Source organism: Barbatula barbatula, assembly GCF_947034865.1.
Source record: "Barbatula barbatula genome assembly, chromosome: 17".
NCBI classification, from domain to species: Eukaryota; Metazoa; Chordata; class Actinopteri; order Cypriniformes; family Nemacheilidae; genus Barbatula; species Barbatula barbatula.
In genome coordinates, this window is record NC_136780.1 from 8,867,229 (window position 1) to 8,888,460 (window position 21,232).

At 37.8% G+C, this 21,232-nt stretch overlaps 3 protein-coding genes across 3 annotated transcripts; 1 reads left to right on the top strand and 2 right to left on the bottom strand.

The window, feature by feature from the left end:
* Positions 1–202: 202 nt before the first annotated feature.
* Positions 203–8,473, bottom strand: eno1a (enolase 1a, (alpha)). Its single transcript, XM_079478517.1, has 12 exons — positions 8,264–8,473; positions 6,633–6,727; positions 5,192–5,287; positions 4,451–4,509; positions 4,035–4,104; positions 3,814–3,947; positions 3,352–3,574; positions 2,194–2,391; positions 1,602–1,803; positions 1,382–1,490; positions 1,236–1,294; positions 203–1,037 (listed from the first exon to the last, which is right to left on the bottom strand). Exons 2-12 carry the CDS (start codon positions 6,715–6,717, stop codon positions 974–976), a joined length of 1,299 nt encoding a protein of 432 aa, XP_079334643.1. The 5' UTR covers positions 6,718–6,727; positions 8,264–8,473; the 3' UTR covers positions 203–973.
* Positions 8,474–11,562: 3,089 nt separating this feature from the next.
* Positions 11,563–16,523, top strand: ca6 (carbonic anhydrase VI). The gene is made up of 10 exons (XM_079477893.1): positions 11,563–12,003; positions 12,375–12,554; positions 12,842–12,990; positions 13,308–13,403; positions 14,103–14,169; positions 14,823–14,980; positions 15,068–15,194; positions 15,285–15,368; positions 15,581–15,601; positions 15,692–16,523. The coding sequence occupies exons 1-10, from the start codon at positions 11,919–11,921 to the stop codon at positions 16,306–16,308; spliced, it is 1,584 nt and encodes a 527-aa protein (XP_079334019.1). The 5' UTR covers positions 11,563–11,918; the 3' UTR covers positions 16,309–16,523.
* On the bottom strand, positions 16,408–20,923 carry slc2a5 (solute carrier family 2 member 5). Its single transcript, XM_079477894.1, has 12 exons — positions 20,787–20,923; positions 20,486–20,584; positions 20,240–20,397; positions 20,034–20,158; positions 19,797–19,949; positions 19,513–19,638; positions 18,957–19,144; positions 18,622–18,732; positions 18,443–18,544; positions 18,126–18,201; positions 17,713–17,840; positions 16,408–17,537 (listed from the first exon to the last, which is right to left on the bottom strand). The coding sequence occupies exons 1-12, from the start codon at positions 20,826–20,828 to the stop codon at positions 17,310–17,312; spliced, it is 1,536 nt and encodes a 511-aa protein (XP_079334020.1). The 5' UTR covers positions 20,829–20,923; the 3' UTR covers positions 16,408–17,309.
* Positions 20,924–21,232: the final 309 nt, after the last annotated feature.

Here is a 21,232-nt window from a genome sequence, read left to right on the forward strand (position 1 = left end):
ACAAAGTAATTTAGAGTGTGCTTTCAATCATAAACATTAAAAGAACACACTTAAAGAGTCGTTTGTTTAAAAGTTAATGTTTGGGTTATATTTCCAGGACACAAAAAATAAAACATAATAATATACGATTTAATGTTAAGCTAATGGCAGATATTCTTCTGTGCTCATTGCTCCTAGTTTTTATACACAATTCATGCTTATTCTGAGGTCTTGTTTTATTGGGTGAATCACTGTTTACTTCATGGCATGACATTTAGAAAAAAAATTCAATACAAAATGACATGAGTAAATACCTTTATAACTCTACAGTAAGTGCCTAGGGTTTTTAACCTCAACTTTAGACTTCAGACTAAATAAAACTTCAATTTATCATAAATATGTATATACACACATATGTATTTGCGAATAATGATCAAAACATTGCAAATCTCACGTGCATCCCCATCCTTGTATGAAGAAACAACAGCTTATAAAACTTTTATTTTATGTAGTTGTATGTTTTATGTAAAAAAAAATCAATATAATATAAAAAAGTTCAGTGACACTTTCATTTAAATAGGGATCATTTATTTGTTGTTATGCCACGCATACAGAACTAATACTTCTCAAAAGCAATACAATGCACATAGTGCTGCACACAGCACCACAGTGAACAACGTACAGTAGCTCTGCGCTAAAATACTCAGTGGAGCACCAGAATCACTACAACTCACAAGCAGCTAAACAAAGATCTCAGAGACAGAGCACATAGACACAATTAAAGAACTGATGTTATTTGGATTACAAAGCATAGATGGGATTGCGGGAAGGATTATCACAGAGAGCAGTGTTCAGTGTCATATACTACAGAGCTGGACCTTTGAATTCACTGAGTTTTCAACTGGTCTCCATTCTACAGGAGTTGACTTTACGTGGCGTTATATGTGGGAGACCAAGCATGATTAGCACACTAAGACCAATGAAAGGTGCTGCTTCAGATGGGCCTCCTGAAGTTCTTGCCAGCGAAGCGAGCCTTATCACCGAGCTCCTCTTCAATCCTGCGAGGAAAAGCAATAACCAGTTCAATCCAGGAATTTGATTTTGCTCAAAAAGACGACAATATGTATTGACTGGCACTATTAATGACATATTGACCATTCAGAAAGAAGTATTTTAGAAAAACATAGTAATGACTAAGAAAATTTAACTAGAGTGGTATATGCTCGTTTATATAAATGTACTGAAGGTAAGCTTACCTCAGCAGCTGATTGTACTTAGCCAGACGCTCGGATCGGCAGGGAGCACCAGTCTTGATCTAAAGAGAAAAGAAAAAACAACATACTGTGTTATTCCTTAAATTATAAAATAAAAAAGGTAAGACAGCGCTTGATGTATCTTTTACCTGGCCGGTGCAGAGTCCAACTACCAGGTCAGCAATGAAAGTGTCCTCTGTTTCTCCAGAACGATGACTGACCATCACACCCCAGCCATTGGACTGAGCCATCTTACATCTAAACAAAATCAAGCACATAACTCAAGATAAGCAAACATTTCTCTTTTATTTAGATGTATAAAGTACTTACAAACATGCATGCTTAGCTCTAGACATCAGAAATACTCACGCCTCCAGGGACTCGCTGACAGTTCCGATTTGGTTGACCTTGAGCAGCAGGCAGTTGCAGGCCTTATCAGACACGGCTTTAGCAATGCGCTTGGGGTTGGTAACTGTGAGGTCATCACCCACCACCTGGATGTTGGTGTCCGCAGTGAAGTTGCTCCAGGCCTCCCAGTCATCCTGGTCAAATGGATCCTCGATGGAGACCACTTAAAAAAACATAGAAGCATTATTGACTATGCATTAGACATAGATTTAGGATATTACATTTCTAATCATAAAGCAATAAAGTGATTGTTTATTAAATTGTATTTTTTTTTATTTATATACACTGTATCCATTAAGTATAAATGGAACAGCTGCCTAGCCTCAAGAGGGTCAAATTATTACTGCCATTGCTTTGCCAGCTTCCCCTACAGCGTCATTCACTGCTTTTTAAAGAAATCTTAGTCTTTTTGAAGACATCCAAAATAAACCACTAAGAAATATTCTGGATTTGTCTTCATTCTAATGTATTGTCCGCATAGCTGCTCTCACAGGACAGTCAGGTATCAGATACGTACACGCAGCAGCACTAAAGATCAATGAGGGCAACTGACCGGGATAATCCTTGCAGAAGCTCTTGTAGAGATCAGCCAGCTGATCGGGGCTGATATAACGGCTGGGGTCATCAGGTGACTTGAAGTCCAGGTCGTACTTGCCGGCCTTGTAGAACTCTGAGGCAGCCACATCCATGCCAATCACGATCTTATCAGTGTAGCCAGCTTTGCTAATGGCGTTCTTCAGGAGCTCAAGAGCTGCAAAACATATATTAATTTAGCCTACAATATCGTCAAAAAAACATTTTCTTTAACCAACACCATTATTGTGTTAATGCAGGAAAAACTGTATGTCTTACTTGATTGATATTTAAAATAGTTTTAAGGGATCATAGTGCAAGACAGCAACTTTGCAAATCTTTTATTGTTTTAACTTTGGCAAAGTATTCACGTTAACTGGCCATATACTGTACACCGGTAAGCATTTAAAACAAACCATGAATATTTCTAGGCAAAATTACAGTTTAAGGAAATAATTCACATTTATTTAGACAATCTTTGGTACATTTGTCATGGTTTTACGCATTAGCTTATACATATGCTTTTAACCTAAAGCAGTGATGGGCTGGTTGTATGAATCCTTTTAAGATCCTCGTGTGGATTACTGCAGAATATTTTATAGACCAATAAATTAAAACTAAAACGGCAAATACAAGGGTAAAGAAGAGGACAAATATTTAGATGTCCACAGAGGGATAATCCAACATGTAAGGAACTGTAAACCGTGCTTTTGACTAAAACAGATGTTTGGACAGCGTCTCATGCTCAGAGCCCATGAGCATTCCCAGAATTCCACACAGGCTGGGCCACAGCTGCATTTCTTCACTGGGTCCCAATCAATTTCATTTTAAACAAAGGCCCAAGATCAGTTGTTTGGAAAAAAAATTATTTAATATACTGGATAATAGCCAAGATACCAGTTCTCTGCCAGAAAACTCTGATGCCTTCAGTTATCTAATCTGTTTTAAGGCATATGAAAATTTTGAATTTGTTGTAAATGTCATTTATCTGATCTAACTGTAATTCTCCAGGCATGGTTTCATAACCTTTTATGACGGTGTTGAAGATCTATATGGATGTATGGATATTCCTGTGTCATTCTCCACTTGATTCTGGATAGTTTTTTCCTGTTGTTTCTAAAACTCACGACTGTCTCACCTTCTTTGTTCTCAAGGATGTTAGGGGCGAAGCCACCTTCATCGCCCACATTGGTGGCATCCTGCCCATACTTCTGCTTGATAACATTCTTCAAGCTGTGATACACTTCAGCACCAATGCGCATGGCCTCTTTGAAGTTGCTGGCGCCAATGGGAAGGATCATGAACTCCTGCATGGCCAACTTGTTACCAGCATGAGAGCCACCGTTGATAACATTGAAGGCCTTTGAAAACAGACAATCTATTTATAGTGTGCCAGAGTTTGAATTCAATAATGCTTTTTCTGCTGTGCTTCATCTAAAACAAACAATTAGACACAACATACCCTACTAGAATTATTTAGCATTTCTTGTACTTATTTAGGAAAAAAAAATTTAGGTGTGCAGTCTACACTCCTGCTTGTCACAATAGAAAAAGAGTGTTGTTCAATAATATTATTCAAATGACTTTAAAAAGATCGTACAGGTACTGGGAGAATGACTTCAGGGTTGCCAGCGAGGTCTGCAATGTGGCGGTAGAGGGGGACGCCCTTCTCTGCAGCACCAGCCTTGCACACAGCCAGGGAAACGCCCAAGATGGCATTGGCACCAAACTTTGCTGTGGATTCAAGCAGGCTCATTCATTAAAACAATGTCTGTACAAACCAGTTTGTCTGCAATGAATTGAAGTATATAATATGCTTACATTTGTTTTCTGTGCCATCCATATCAAGCATAAGCTTGTCGATCTTCTCCTGCTCCACGACTGACACGCTCTGTTAAGCACAACAGATTTATTACTGAAAATCAATCATTTGTCAGACTGGATGAAACTCATTCACATATATTAAGCACAAAACAAATGCAACATTACAGCATACACAGGATTGTGAGATTAGAAGGGGCTTTATCTCCTGCCTTTAGAAATAAGTAAAAACTAATATGCTTTTTTCCTCAAACATTAGTGAATAGAATTAATCAAATCACAGCGACACACTACAATCTGACTTACCACTTCTGATCTGACGCTCATAAACTAAAAATCCTCATTATATTACAAATATTACCATTGCGTAGAAACAATACACATTCTCACGTTAGTCAAAAAACAGATATTCCTACCTGGCTAACCAGAGCAGGTGCAATTGTTTTATTGATATGCTCAACAGCTTTTGAGACACCTGCAGGGAACAAGCAAACCATCACTGACCCAGGCCGAGGAGGAGAAGAGCATGCAGAGCAGACATAACTAGATGATCACAGAAGCAGGCAAAATATAGTTTTATCAATGAGAACTCCAGGAAAACATCTGTGATCATCTACAGATACCTGCCATGGTTAGTCGCCAAAACAAACCCAAGGGCTCATGCTTCTGTGCTGTATCGAAATGGTTAAGCTCCTCATCTCAGTTAATAAACACACTAAATTACCTGATTACACAAAGCAGGGGCCAAGAACTCATTTACATATTTAACAGCTCTTTTCACCCCTGACAGAGGAGAAAAGAATCAGATAGAAACAGGAAAAAAAGAAAAGATGAGAAAAACACTAAATAAATAAGTGAATTAGAAAATTATTTTAAAAGAAGGACGAAATTAATCGTTTTTGAAAAACATAGCATATTTGGAGTTTTTGTTTTTTATTAAAAGATAATGAGGATAACTGAAATATACATGACATTATGTATGTGTATATTATTAAACAAACATAATTACACTTTGCACGTATACAATTAAATGATGCCTGAATTTCATACTTTTAAAAAGCACTTAAAAAGGGCAAAGAAATAGTAACACGCATATACATTCTTAAATAAGCAGGTATTTGAATACTACAAATAACTGGAATGTTTGAAATACAAACCTTTTCCCAGATAACGTGTTTTGTCATTGTCGCGGAGTTCAAGGGCTTCATAGATGCCAGTAGAAGCACCACTGGGCACTGCAGCTCTGAAGAGACCTGTTGAGCAATTATCATGATTAACCATTCAAACCACATCTTACAAAAAATCCTGCATGTTTCGCTTCAAACGAATAAGTAGCCACAATTCCCTACTCGAATCACTGATGTAAAAGATGCACAATTTCCTGTGGTGATGCACCAGACTAAGCAAAAGCCAAAAAAAGGACACTACCTGTGTGCTACACGTTCCAACTGTATCAAATCTGCACTGAGCAAATTCGATGCCAGAGCCTGCAGATACAATTGGATTCAAAGCTTAAGCAGAGTCTCTTCAACTGTTGCTTTACAAGTCTTGAATTCAAAAGCGTATATTCTGAATGCACAAAAAGGGACACATTTGTGTTAATATACTCACATCCATCTACTCTTATTCGACTGGCAAATATTTTGATATGACATCGAACTCAAATTTATGAGCTATTAATGTTACTTAAGGTTATGCTTAGGGAATGAATCCCCAGCTCCCATTTCACTGTTTAACCAAAAAGCTCAATTGAGCTGTACTCAAATAAACACAGACACATCTGGGTGACTTGTCACCATTTGTTTTCCAGTCAGAGGCCAAAGGGAATAGTACAGGAATGCTAGCAGAGGGTTAATGTACACTACAAGCACTGATTTCTATAAAATGTTTGTGTGCCAGCTCCCTCCCTCGGTTTAATTCTTTCTGGCAAGAAATGATTTTCACATTTTTGTTCTCTTGCCAGAAGCAATCTTTTAAAACGGTCATTCATTTCAACTTCATTCAAATTCTGGCCTTGTGTTAGAGGCCAAACTATCAGCTTGTTTGCAGACTAGAGCGCAGGGAATTACAAAAGCAAAATCATGGTTTTCACGTTCCTTTAATTTGCTGGACATTATGCATTTAAAAAAAATTATAGAAACATTGGCAAGAGGTCCATGTATAAACTTCCCTGTTTCTGTGCATACTCTAGCAATGCTATCCATGTGGTATACATTACGCTGCCTATTTATAAGCCCCTTCCACCTGATACGTCAACTCCAGGCTACTGGACACCAACATGAGGGCCTGAACAGGCAGAGCTTAGACGCTCACCCATGCGAAACTGGTACGCCCCAGTAACACAGCATGCAATGTCATTACTGTCGCTTTGTATTGATGTTAAGCCTGTAATGTGTAGTTCTGCCATCCTGAACAATGCTTTATATGAATGACATTTAGCATCTGTTGGCAGATTGTCTTATTTTACAAAAAGATTGAGCGGATTCAACTGGATCATACATGCAAATTTATTTTGTTTGTTGTTTTCTCTAAATCTCGAGTATGATGAAAAACAGACATTTTTGAACATTTCAACATTGTTTTTCTTTCTTTACAAACCTTTCTTGGTGTACAGATCAACCTCCACCGTGGGGTTTCCACGGGAGTCAAATATCTCACGAGCGTGGATCTTAAGGATGGACATTTTGCAGTTTCTAAGAAAAACAAAGTATAAAACAAGAGCTTTGAAAGCCACAGAATGACATAAACCTAGAAAACGGTTTTGAGAATAAGAACAAGGACACATGGTTTATGAGGAAAAAAAACGAACTTCACATTTGAATTCGCATTGCACCTCTGGACTCGTTTTTATAGTAGGAAATACAGAACAAGGTTAGAGGGCTTTGCCATCTCGAACTCAAGTAAATCTCAATGCAGGCCACAAGAAAATGACTATTCTAAACCGAGTCAAATACGCGGAAGTATTTCTCCATGTTACATCAGCATTATTTCCGTCCCTGACTTATAGTTTCGGTTAAAGGAGTCAAAAAGAAGACCAAACAGTGTAATCGACTCCATTCTAACAGTTAAGATGAACAATGGGGCTGTGGGAGCGGAGTAAACAAAGTAGCATTTGGAGAAGAAACTGAGCTAAGAAAAGCCGAACCCTTCAGCTGTCAGCACCTGTTCACCTAAAAATGCAACTATATTGGACATATTGAACTACGCACTGAGACTTAAATACTTTTTACAGTCACCCTAGTCCTTTTTCATCTGCCAAATGATGACTCGCAACATTACAAGACAATACAGAGGATTTCTCTCACACTTATGTGTTGCATTCAGACAAAACATCCATGTGAAAAGTCCAATATTATTTGTGCAAGACCATTTCCTGCCCTGTCAAGATACTGGACATCCACTTCATTTAGACCAATGGAAAATCCTGTAGCCTTAAATGTCTGTGGAAACTTCCACAGGCGGGGTTAACTGAGATTGACAGTCACAAATGACAACCCCCTATGTGGCAGAAATTATGTTGCTCTCGGTTTTAACCGAATAATAATGAGCCTTTACCTAAAATATGCCTGAATATCTAATGACCGTTCAAACTGTGTCGTCATCGTAGTAATGCAAGATTATTTTTACCGACTCTTTTACGACACTTTTAACTCATTTAGTCTAATACGAATCAGATTCTAAAGACGCAAACGGGCTAATTTACGTGCAGACTAAATGAATCAAATAGATATGCTAACTTTAGTAAAACATGCGCAGCCTTTACTAACAGGCCTCTCACATATCCGTTGTCAAAGCAGATCTCGGTTTTTACTTTTGAAAATAAAACCTCAGTTATAGAAGACGAATGGAAAGGTACATACACTGCAATCTCTACACCAAACGTGTCTTGGGGCTTTTAAACGGACGTAAAAATCACGTAACTTAACACGACGCCCCACTTCCAAAGACAGCTCTCTCTCTCTCTGCCTTATTAAAAATAACTCATTTGACCACGACATAAAGCAACATGATGTTGCAATGTAAAAAATAAGTTAACCGTACAAAAATACCTCGAAATTCTAAAGTGTATCACCGAACCAAAGCATCACCTTGAGTATTACATAACACGGTCAACCATCACTACGACTGATTTAATACTGACATGCAACAGAGCTCATTTTCCGGATAACGTCGGGACAACCATCATTTAAAGAGCTAAAGAATAAACATTTATCTTGTTCTCGCCATACCTTAACCAGTGTAAGGACAGACGAATCTTGACCGTGGTGCAGACGAGAAGAGCAGAGAAGTCAGAAACTGCGCACTCGAACGCAGTGAAGTGTAGGACACCAGGAAGCGGTTTCTCGGACTCTGATTGGTCCGACGCGTATTACGCGGGCACGCTATTGAATTCGCATGGCGAACTGCACGTTTTCATCCACCACGACCCCGCCTTCTACGAGGATGCGGAAAACGTAATTGATGTATTTAAAGCTTTTAGTTTAATAGGCATCAGTTTATTGAATATATACATTTGCAACTATTAGGGGTTGTAGTGGTGTATGTTTAAAAGCAGTGGTTTTAATAGAGTAATGGGCGAAGTTTCATGTTTTATGGTAGAGACTGCTGCAATATGGAGTACGTGCGGAGCATCACCTACTGCCAGTGATGCGTCATGGAGAGCTTCCCATCAGTGACGAAAACTGGGCATTTTTTCCGCTTTGAAGTATTCTTTAACATTTATTCACGTGGCTTCTTCCATTACACATCAGTTTATAATGATATACAATAACATACATGGTCGAATTTTATATGTCAAATACAATTTCATGTTTCTTGGTTTTTCATTTAACCAACAACATGGTAATATTATATATATTTTAAAAACACTATGTTTTCTGTTAAATCTAGGTTATTGCTTTGCACATCGAGTCACATCATTTATCACCAATACCGAGAACAATTTTCTCAGAGCAAATGTTATCCCCTGGTTTCTGCCAATCCTACACTACACACGATGTACCAAGTGATGCTGTGCAGCTTCTAGAATCGACTATGGCGGTTTCACGTCATAAATGACCTTGAGAAAGATGACTTTTGCGCCATCTGCCGTTGGTTCATGGACACAAATTCAAACTTTTTCACTTCAAATCCTAAGAAGTTAAGTGTAACTACGGAAAATCTGCAAAAAACATGTTTGCTATCCACAGGGTATATTATGCTACGATAGCATAGATAAAGTGCAAGTATTTAGCACTTTAGAAGTCTAGCACGTATACTGAGAAATGTTCATTCTCTGTTCAGTTATAGACACATGGTTCTTCATATTTATTAACAAATTAATTAAAAACATAGCTTATGAGATGACACTTTGCAAATGCATCAAACTATTTTTATGGTGTTTTGAATTTTCTTCATTACATTGCTTTCTTTCTCAATTTTATCTTAAGTAGTTACCTTCATGTTCACTGGGTACCCTTATTTATCTCCACAGTGTACAGATTTATAGATACTGAAGTTCTCAACATTTGTGATTTACATTTATGAACTGTCAGCTTTGATGTTTTGTGCATAACATCTTTAATGAATGGTCCATGTTTCCTTTCTGGAAAATCGCTCTGCAAACAGTCGAAAAAGAATCACAGACCACCAGTGAGATCAACAACAATGTCAATAAAATTTTTAAAAAAGTAATGTTTTTTACAATGTTGATGTATTTTGGGTCGTTCTGGATGTTGATCTTGATGTCAAGCATCCCTGAAGCATGACGTACCACCATCATAGATCACTGTAGATATTGTGCGGATAGTAGTTCTTTGTACTACTCATATCATCTGGAATCTAGGTTATAAGGTCTTGTCTTTTGTATTTCGCCTCACAACATTTTTTAAGAAGTCGCATCCGGGTTACTTTTATGTTTTTGCAAACTCCAGACATGTTTCAAGTAGTTCTTTATGAGTGTTTAATGTGGTTTCTTCATGCGTTAAGCAAACAAATGATTCTGGGTTTTGTATTTCCAGTAGGATATTTGTTTGATGTTATTCAACATATTTTAGTTAAACTATAAATGTAGCCTAAACCAATTGAATGCATGTACACAGACACATTATGTTGAGCGTGTTTTAAGTTTCGTTGTAAACAGAAGGCAGGGACGTGCACAGGAATTTTGAGGGGCAGTTGCTCTGACCTGAAAAAAAAGGGCAACCCCCCCCCCCCAAAAAAACCCTCACAGTCTATATGAAGGACTGAGAATAACAGGATCTTTATTCATATATATATATATATAAAGAAGTAAAACACTGAAATACAGCACTCAATCACCTTAACTAGTACTAATAATAACACAGAAAAACATAACTCCCTGAAATATCTCTCCTGAATCCGCCTCTTTTCAGTGGGCATCTTGGCTTCAAACAATACCCAAAATAGTGAAAGGATTTAGGCATTTAACCATTTAGAATAAAATAATTAATGTGATGCATAGCTTCCATCATTAATTCTTCTTGCTCAAACGAAATGTGAGAAACTAACTATCAGCAGAGACGTAGCTTAGTTTGCCCAATGCATACCTACCAAAAAAATAGTAGCCTAGGCTGCTTGTCTGCAAGCTATCTGTCTTATCATTTAGGCTAAACGTGGCAAACTCAGCCTGGATTTTTGAAGATTTTAATTCATTTCATAAAACTTGATGATGATGATCGTTCGTTTGTCATACATCGCAAACTCACCTTTTCTGACAACGTTGTGCATATATGTATGCAAGCAAAGTATTATATTTATAGTCATGTCACATTCTGTCAGCTGATTTATTGTTTGTCAAATTAACCTCTCTTCCTTTCTAAGTTATATATTTTTGTTATGGGAGCAACATGTAAAAGCATGTCCTGTCAGCTATGTTATGGTGTCTAATGCAGTTCAACGTCTTTACTCAGGGGCAAAGCCTATTTCTCCATCAATTATAAACAAATGGCTCAAACTAAACCAACTTGTTTTGTACTCTTTAAAGTAATAATTCACCCACAAATGAATATTCTATCATCATTCATTCACCCTCTTGTCATTTTATGAATTTCTTTCTTCCACCGAACACAAAATATATTTTAAAGGAAGTTGGAAACCGAACGGCGCCAAACACCCATTCACTGTTTCTATGGAAGTAAACAGTTGCAGGTAAACAACATTCTTCAAAATATCTTCTTTTGTGTTTAGTGGAAGGAATAAAGTCATACAGGTTTGAAGTGACAAGAGCGTGAGTAAAAACATTTTTGGTGAACAATCAAACTTGACATAACAAGTTGGCTTAGTTTGTTCCCATGTTCTTTTTTTCAATTATTGTGTATATCTGGGATATTTGATGTCCTTATTCATGCCAATACCAAATGATTCATGTAATTATCATTATTTCCTGAAACAGGTTGTTATTACCAGGAAATATTGCAATAATACAAGATTTCACAGCATGGATTGGCAAGTGTTCAAAAGTATTTTTTTCAATCTTACTGATACATAACAAATCTTCATAAATAAAGAAAAAACATTATGAGCATGAGCACTTCGTCTGGATTTGTTTGACAATGCAGTGGGGTAAAAGCTTTCACAAAGTGACTCATTGATCAACACATGAACAAAAAGGAATAACTATTTACAAAGAAGGGTCTGGATTATCTCTCGAAAACAAAACAAGGAAAAGGGAGTTTGAGAGGTACTGAACAAACAGTCCTGTTGGTATTGAGACCCAGCCATTGCAACTCCAACAAACGCCAATACGTCAAACCTTCTGTAAATGACCATGTTACTACACGCCTTTGGCATTCTGGGTGTAAACCGTTGAATTGATGTGACACTCAGCACCTCTTTACAACCCTGCGAATACATTCAGACTCACAGTGTGGGCTTGTTGTCAGCATGGAGCTCTTTCAAGTGCTCTTATATGCTACTTTTGTGAATTTTGCATCGGCTGGAATAGATGGAGCGAAGTGGACATACTTAGGCAAGTGTTTTTTTTATATTTATAGAAATCAAACTAAAAACTAAAATAACATTGACATATAGTCTTCCTTTGCGAGTTCTGTTACGCACAATAAGTTTGTAAGGATGAGCCCGTTTGTCAGGTAAAAAAGTAAAAAGTAAAACCGTTTTTTTATTATTAATACAAATACATAAACATTTATTTTTACACCAAGGTAACAAAACAAAAAACTAAAACGTAAAGAATTACATTTTGCAGTTTTCATTCATTTAACAGTTGCAGCAAAATATGTAAAACACATGTAAAGCAGCAATTGCGGGTCGGGTTTCTCTTCTTCTTTTCACGAAGCCGTTTGCATGTGGCTCATATAAGTGTGTTATACTGTTGTACAGAAGGAGAACTGGATCAGAAACACTGGGCAGAAAGTTTTCCCGAATGCGGCAAAAGTCAACAGTCTCCAATTGACATACAGCGGCGAAAAGTTCGTTATAATCCGCGAATGCTGCAGCTCGAGCTGTCTGGTTATGATGCGATGCACGGTCAGTTCGCCATGACAAACAACGGACATTCAGGTAAGTAGGCCTATATTTAGATTTAACCTTTCAGGATGAGATTTACACCTTTAAATGTTTAAAAAACGATGTGCGTTTAGAGCCTTGCTTCCGTTTTGTCCCGCTTTGTCGTCCTCTAGTGACAAAAAGTTGCTGAAACATTTCAATAAACGTGCAAAAATACACAGAGTATATCAAATGTCCAGCATCTATCTGCGTATGCGTACTTTCCTCCAGCTGATTTAATGTGATCTTTACAGGCTAGGTTCGTTTTCTCTCCGTGAATATTTCTTGTTTGTGTTTTGCAGTGGAAATTCAGCTGCCAGACACAATGATGATCACCAAGGGACTTCCAGGGCGCTACACTGCTGTCCAAATGCATCTGCACTGGGGAGGCTGGGACATGGAAGCAAGTGGATCAGAGCATACAGTGGATGGCATCCGCTATATGGCAGAAGTAAGAATAAGGAGTAAGAAAAAAGAGAAAATAAAGCTAACTAACACAACAAAAACATGCTAAAATTAAAAACATATGTGTACATGTAAAAAAAATGGAGTTTACTTTTTGCATAAACTATTCAATTATATACTATTATTATTATTGATATACCCTGTTATATGTAGAATTTTTGTATTTGAGAATCTCTCAAAACAGAAATCCTCCCTGTAGCAATACAGAAGACATGTAAGATCTGTGGTAGGCTGTTTCAGACCACACATTACACAACTAACATTGCATAACTCATATGTTCCTGTATGACTTCTCTGTCACAGCTGCATATCGTCCACTACAACTCTGATAAATACAGCAGCTTCAATGAAGCCAAAGATAAACCAGATGGTCTAGCAGTTTTAGCATTTTTCTATGAGGTAAGATGACTGTCAAGGGGAAGTGTACTCCAAAATATACAAATGTTTTCGTGAGATTAAAAACGACCCACCAATAACCACAAAGCTATATTTTCGAAGAAAGAAAAATGATATGCAAATCTAAAAGAGTCTCTGTGAGTGTTATTTGTGTTATCACTATGAGGTCTTTTAGGAGCTGGGCCAGGACCAATGACCCCATGTTGCCTGAAGCATGTAGCATGAGTGAACTACATCCGCATTTCTCTGAACTAAATGGGTTAATTGATCAGACCATTGTGTTTTTTTTTTCACTGGGAAAAATTCTGATGCCACAAAATTGCAAAGGCCATAAGCTTTCATTGGCATTGTGCTCTTATTGCCCATGTGCTTTAGTAACACACCCACAGGCATTCTGCTATGCTGTCATATATAGTTTAATTTAAATATGCCACTTTGCAATTGCTTGGGATAGAGCAGGGCTTCATCAATAGTGTATTCATAAAACCTGTGTATGAGGTTTTATCTGAAAATGGCGCAATCAGTTGCACATGCATATAGTTCAATAGCTACCTATAACAGCACAGTAGTTTAATAACAAAACAAATTTCAACTCTGTGGCATTGTGTGTTTTTTAAAGCATTGTTAAGTACTCTTTATATACGTTCTTGTGTATAAGCATTGCCTATAGTAATACATTTCACATACATGCTTTGTTTTCAGGATGGGCATTTTGAGAATACATACTACAGTGATTTTATTGCAAACCTAGCAAAAGTCAAGTATGCAGGTAATGTAAAACATCTGTGTTAAACGTCTCTACAGCACTTAATTTAATAAAATGTATTTTTATGTAACATCTTTGCACTTGTTTTCCCATTCACTGTTAAAATTAAAGTAACTGAACTTATTTAATCATTTAGAGTTCCTCTTTACTCAGTTTCTTGAGAAATTGTAAATTTTCATCTCCACTTTAAATTCCTTAATTCTGAAAATCTGCATATTGACAACATTTCCGAAACCTCGCAATGCTTAAAACATTTAAAGGAATCGGTTTTATTAAGGTAAAGGTATAGTTCCCTTTAAAATGAAAATTCAGTCTTGTCATTTCAAACCTGTATACATTTCTTTCTTCTGCAGAACACAAAAGTAGATCTTTTGTCAAATGTTGGTAACCGAACAACAGCGCTACCCATTCACTTGTATATTGTATGGGCACAAAACTAATGCAAGGCAATGGGCACAGCTATTTCTCTTTTTAATATCCCCTTTTGTGTTCTGTGGAAGAAAGAAAGTCATACAGGTTTGAAATGACAAGAGGGTGAATAAACAATGACATCATGGACATTTTTGGGTGAACAACACCGTCAACAAAATGACTGATTATTGTTCCTATATTTACTCTTTGCCATTTGTAAGGTGTTTTTTCTTTTGCTTTTACAGACCAGTCCATGAACATCTCTGACCTTAAAGTGCGCTCCATGCTCCCAGAAAACCTCAACCACTTTTTCAGATATCAGGGTTCTCTCACTACACCTCCATGCCATGAAAGCATTCTGTGGACTGTGTTTGATACCCCCATCACCCTCTCCCACAATCAGGTGCGTCCTCCCTTTCCCCCTTATAAAAGTCCACAAGCATTTGTGTTCTATCTCACTTCCCTTAACTTTGAATGCGATGAACTTTAGATCAGGAAATTAGAGAGCACGTTAATGGACCATGAAAACAAAACCCTGTGGAACGACTACCGTATGGCTCAGCCTCTGAATGAAAGAGTGGTGGAGTCCTCGTTCCTCCCACGTCTGGGCAAAGGAGGTGAGGGCAGATCTCCAGCTGTTCTGATAAATATTAAGTGTCAGGTGTGAGGTGCCTGAGCATGTTCTCCGTCTCTTTTGATTTGTGCAGGACTTTGCCGTCAGGAGGAGATTGAGACTAAGCTTAAAAAGATAGAGAATCTCATTGTGTCGCTGGACAAAAAAATGCTTCCAGGTATAAACATGTCAAGACTTTTCTTGCGACATAGCAGGCTAATAAAGAGGAAGTGTGTAATATATTTGATTTAAAAAAAGTTTTATCTCATATTATAATGTATTATAATGTAAACATTAACTAATACATCCTCAAATAAAATTTTTGTCAAATAACATAAGCTGTCTTTGTATGCAAACTAAATTTGACATGCATTGATGTTTACTTTTAAGGGCCACTGTCTCCAGCCATGGGTGAGTGTGTTTTTTATTATTTTAAAATTTGTCAAACATTTTTATTTTAAATGTAATATATTCTGTTATAAATTTGTTACCTTTTCCAAGACTCGCAAACTCTATCCCCGCTGGTCCTTTACTTCCAAGAAAAGAATTTGGAGAGTTACGCCCTGGTGAACTTGACCCAACCCATGACCCTTCAGTCCTTCACAGTCTGCATGAACGTCCGTACGCCCCCCGCAAACGACCTGACCGTGCTGTCCTACTCCACCTCACGCAACGACAACGAACTCATGATCAGCTTGGGATTTGAAGTGGGTCTTTGGATCGGCGATGAGTTTGTTAATTTACCCTTGGACCGCCAATCCCGTGACTGGACAAACTATTGCTTCACCTGGGCCTCACATACCGGAGGGGCTGAGCTGTGGGTGAACGGACTATTGGGTGAAGAGCGATATATCAAGACAAGTTATACCATTCCACCTGGAGGAACCCTTATTTTGGGAAAGGACCAGGATGGCTTTTTAGGGATCTCGGCTACAGATTCTTTCGTAGGTTACATGACGGATGTAAACGTGTGGGATTATGTGCTCACTGCGGAAGAGATCGGAGAGCAAATGTCGTGCAGAAATGCAAAGGTGAAAGGGAATGTTTTGAGTTGGGGTATTACACCGCTCAGTCTGTATGGAGGAGTTCATCTGTATGCCGAGCAGGTTTGCCACTGAGAGAGAACGCCACTGCTCAACACATTCTGAACGGTTTGAAACGACTGTCAATATCAGCGTGACTTGCTTTGCTAACTTGTACTGTATTCTGTCGCAGGGAAAGATCAAATATTATATTTTATTTGCTCTGCATTTTCAACGTATTTCATTTCAATGTATTGTAACAAACAATGTGAACCATATCTAAAACATTTAAATAAACAATTTAGATTGTTAATTGCGTTTGATGTTTTATACCCCGTAAAAATACAAAATGTAATCAAATATTATGAAATATATTACATCAAATAATACACACACACAGCCACAGAAAAATATTAAGATCAAAGATCAAAATTATTTTCAGTTTTTAAGAATTCACTATTTACAGTATAAGAACACAATTTGATAATACCAATTTAGGGCAACCAATTACCAAGCACTGCTTCATTTTTGTTCAGTCTGTGGTGTAAAAAGGTCACATTAGCAATTAAAGAAAAATAACACTAAATCAAAACATGCCAAACACCGTGTCTACACTGGAAACGATCGGCGCAACGTGATACGACAACCTGCCTGTCATGGTGGATTCACACTGGCACCCACATCTGCTTAAAGGCGGCTGCCGTGCAATTCCACCGCTCGTGTGAATCCGGCATGGGTTTGTCAAAACCGTGCCGCCCGCATCCAGAGTGGAGAATTATTTTTATGATAATGGGTTCTAATGTGTTTATAATGTATTTTGTTGTGTCGCATCGCGACGGTCGCGTCCAGTGTAGACATGGTGAAAGTGTCTGAACAATTTGGTCCCAAAGTTTATCAATTTTACTGGTTGCCCACTATATAAAGATTTTTTGGGTATAATATGACAGTTTACATTATTTTTCTATCCTCACTTACATAAATCAACTACAGTGTCCTGCACCATAAAATTAAAAAAAATGTCTGAATCATTTTTGGTTTGATTGTATATTATATTTAAATAAACGTTTAATCTGAATTTTAATTACTTCAATCAGCCTTCAGAGGAATGTGCTCTTAATTTCCTGTTCATCGCTTTTTGCTCCCATTTCATTAATCTCTGAATCTTCAGCCTCCGCTACAATCTCCACCTTGTTTCTCTGAGCAAAAAGCTTGCTGATCTCCAGGAAGGTCTTGTTTTTGGTCTCTGGGAGGACCAACCAAATGTAGATAAGTGTGGCAAGACAGATGCAGGCAAAAATGATGAAGCTGTATTCACCCAGACCCCTCTGTAGATACACAGAAACTATAAGGAACACATTTTTGCCTTCAAGCACTTTCATGTGCTTTGAAGATTCTGCAGGTTTTATAAAGAAGATGACCTTCCGAACACCAAATATGTACACTGATTCCAATACACTGCAGTACTATAAATATTTATCAGTGCTTTGTTTGAACTCTGACCTCTAGAAAGGGAAAGACCAGGCCAACTGTGAAGTTTGAAAGCCAGTGAACGGAGCCAGCCACCATGAAAGCCGGCGGTCTAGATGACTGCCGGAACATTTCAGTGGTGATTACACAAGGAATAGGACCTGTAAAGAGAAAACAACCCGTCAAAACCAGAAATTCTATCATCATACACCTTCACGGTTTTTTATAGGAGAGAAAAGATTGCTTGAACTACAGTGCTGCTTTTACAATCCGTTTTACAGCCACTTTAAAGCAAAACTTGTGCTCACTCTAGCATTTCAATGTAAAATCTCTGAACTGCAGGAAAAATCTATTGTCATTCCCCACAAAGGAATAAAACAGGCGGAGGAGGAGAGAGTGAATCCATTGAGATGTAGCGAGCAAACTGACTGATGTAGTGAACTCACTTGGGCCAATAGCATGTCCGATGACGTAAACAATGACACAAGTGATGCTGACATATGACATCCAATCTAGTTTTGTCTGGGGGTGAAACATTGAAAATAGTTATTGTAAGGTACACCTGCCATGCTAATAGAATTACATTTCACATTGACCTCACAGTCAAAATTTGTGAATCGAGATAGATTGTAAACACTCACTGTATTTAAAGTGAACAAGAATTAAAAGGGCATGCCAAAACGACTCTTTTAGTTATTATTCATAATGTTATGCTCTGGGCTTAATCTTTTATACCTGGGTTTGAATATGTGTACACTTATACCTGAAAGTGAAGAGCAATGGTCAGAAGTATACAGGCTGCACAGCATATGCCAAAACCAATCAGTAGCAACAGCTTTCTGCCCGATTTCTCAACAATAAACACCTACAGACACGTTTATATACATCAGTATCAAGTTTTTCAGTGTCATAACAATTAATATGATACATTAAGATTCTTACAGCTGCTACTGTCATGAAAACATTCACAGCTCCTGTTCCGACCGTCACATACTGAACGTGATCTTCCCTCACTCCAGCTGATCTAAAGATGCTGTCAGCATAGTAATATATCTGAATATGGGATATGGGATTCAGTCAAACCAAACGTATTTGAAACCTATTGTGACATGTACACTTAAATGTCCAGTGTGTACTTTTTTTTTATGGAGGATCTATTGACAGAAATGCAAGTTAAATGAGTGCAAACGGCAACTTATGTTAAATTCTTTTGAAGGTTTCAGAAAACTGATTTGAAATGAACTAGCGTAAATTTCTGGTTTCAAAGCTGTGCTCACGGCATTGACGCCTGACAACTGTTGACCCATGTTCATGACGACGATAGACAGCAGCTGCCAACGCAGTGAGCGGAAGGTGAGGAGGTTGAGCACAGACTGCCGGCCTTCTGCTCGCTCCGACTGATCCTCAACGTGCATCTCACACAGTTCCTCATCCACATCCTCCCAACCTCGCAGCTGCTGCAGCGCTACAAACAACCAGAACACATCAAAGTGTTTGTGCTTATGAAGCATGTAGATCAAAACACATCACATAAAACTAATAACATATGTATCTGTATCTTATGTTGATGTGTAACGCACTAGTTAGAGTTAGCTACACTATCTCTTGTTAATGTGTAAAGTAACCAGTTAAATTTAGCTACAATATAATTAAAGAGACGTGTTTTTGTGTTCATCATAATGTTTACATGACCTCTTTACACCTATATGTATGCTAAATATTCTCATTTACAAATCTGCTGCAGTCTTAATGCTCATTGTTGGTTCACCTCTGCAGTGAGAATGGGTTTTCTTTTTGTGTTTTTACAGTCAACCGAAATATCTCCTTCTGTACCTTTCCTGGCAGTTTTTTCATCCCCCTTCTGTATGAGCATGTAGCGTGGACTCTCTGGGAAGAAGGGCAGAAGCAGCAGTTCAATGACAGCTGGAATCCCCGTGAGACCCAACATGATGGTCCAGCCTGAAGAGAGAACATTACACATCAGCACCATCGACAAAAGAGTGCATCTAAAATCTATACATTAGTAAACTGTATTACAGCTGAATATTAGTATCTAATCTTAGTTAAATACAGATAATTCAGCAGCTCACAAATGATTCAAACTCAAACAATGTTACCTTCTTTGTGGCCCAGGATACTGCGAATGCCAAACACCTGGGCAGTCAGGATGCCAATAGTGATGAAGAGCTGAGGCACGATCCCAATAGCACCCCTGAAATTTTTGGGTGAGAGCTCGCCCAAATACATGGGGACTACATTAGAGGATAGGCCTACAGTGGAGAAAAGCACACTGGAGCACAAAAACATGATAACACATGATCCATACTGTCTGATGGGTGAAAAGTTCTACTGACCTGCACAGATGCCTACTAGAAAGCGTGCCACAATGATGATTTCAAAAGACCTCACCACTTCACTCACACCCATCATTACAGCAGGAACGATAGAGAAGATGTTGTTGAACAGAAGGGTTCCTTTTCTATAATGGAAAATGTCAACAAATGTGTAAACATAATGGCCCTATACAGCTTATAAACAAATCTACTTTCTGTAAAATTACCGTCCTAATTTGTTCACCAGTGGCGCCACCATGAGAGACCCAAAAAACCCCCCGAGTGGGTACATGGAGACTGTTACGGACCACAGGAGCGTCAGAAGGTTGTCTGTCATTGGACCGTACCGATCCTCGTATATTTGGGTGTAGAACATCTGCATGTCCTATTTTTCAGAGAATAACATTTCAGACTATTTAAATCAGTTATTGTACAAAAAATTAATAGATTAGAAAAATGTATAAAGTCAGTACCTGGGCAGGTGAGTTTATTACAGCAACATTGTAGCCATATTGAAAAGAGGAACCAAATGCAGAGATCAAAGAAGCTAAAGCCAAGACCAGTGTCAACTTCTGTAAAATAATAGCAAGACATTTAAAAATAAAAAAATTCTACTAACATTTCTGATTTAAAACAGAGCAACATACAAAAAGCTCTACAGTATATTGCAAGTGACCAAAGGTGAAGGTTGCTGTTTACAAAACGAAAATAGAAAGAACGGAATTTATAAGTACTTTATTTTGCGATAGAAAAATGTATAAGTAGGCTACTCACCCCCTTCCTCTCAACAATCTGTACTTTTATCTCTTTCTCCATGCTTTAAACCCACATAAATAGTTAGAAAACTTTTGTGAAAAAAGACTGACTGTCAAAATGTGTTAATATTTATTTATATTGTACCCTGGACTTTGGATCCAACCCTGATAACCAAGGTGTTAGTTGTTCGATTCTAAGCAATATATAGTCATATAACTAGGCAAAAATAAACAAAGTAACCATGTCTGCTGCTGGCACTGGTGAGGTAGTTATGAATTAACCCAAAAATATTTACATTTGTAAGTTTTATTTGTTGGAGTAACAGTGCAGCCTTCAATTTGCAGGTTATAATCTGAAATATTCTGCGCACGTGTCTTTGATCCGATAAGTAATATTTCTGTTTTATTAGAAGGTAACGGAAGGAAATTACAAGTCATCCAATATTTTATATCTTCGACGCACTC

What these genes read in the sequence shown, in the direction of transcription:
- eno1a (XM_079478517.1), bottom strand. Translation starts at nt 6,717, where the DNA reads ATGTCCATCCTTAAGATCCACGCTCGTGAGATATTTGACTCCCGTGGA. An exon ending in AACACGTTATCTGGGAAAAG is followed by an intron (nt 4,510 to 5,191) that starts GTTTGTATTTCA and finishes TGTTCCCTGCAG; the next exon opens with GTGTCTCAAAAGCTGTTGAG. An exon ending in GTCAGCGAGTCCCTGGAGGC is followed by an intron (nt 1,491 to 1,601) that starts GTGAGTATTTCT and finishes GATTTTGTTTAG; the next exon opens with ATGTAAGATGGCTCAGTCCA.
- ca6 (XM_079477893.1), top strand. Translation starts at nt 11,919, where the DNA reads ATGGAGCTCTTTCAAGTGCTCTTATATGCTACTTTTGTGAATTTTGCA. An exon ending in GACAAACAACGGACATTCAG is followed by an intron (nt 12,555 to 12,841) that starts GTAAGTAGGCCT and finishes TGTGTTTTGCAG; the next exon opens with TGGAAATTCAGCTGCCAGAC. An exon ending in GGACAAAAAAATGCTTCCAG is followed by an intron (nt 15,369 to 15,580) that starts GTATAAACATGT and finishes TTTACTTTTAAG; the next exon opens with GGCCACTGTCTCCAGCCATG.
- slc2a5 (XM_079477894.1), bottom strand. Translation starts at nt 20,828, where the DNA reads ATGGAGAAAGAGATAAAAGTACAGATTGTTGAGAGGAAGGGG. An exon ending in AGATTGTTGAGAGGAAGGGG is followed by an intron (nt 20,585 to 20,786) that starts GTGAGTAGCCTA and finishes ATTATTTTACAG; the next exon opens with AAGTTGACACTGGTCTTGGC. An exon ending in TGAAAAAACTGCCAGGAAAG is followed by an intron (nt 19,145 to 19,512) that starts GTACAGAAGGAG and finishes GGTTGTTTGTAG; the next exon opens with CGCTGCAGCAGCTGCGAGGT.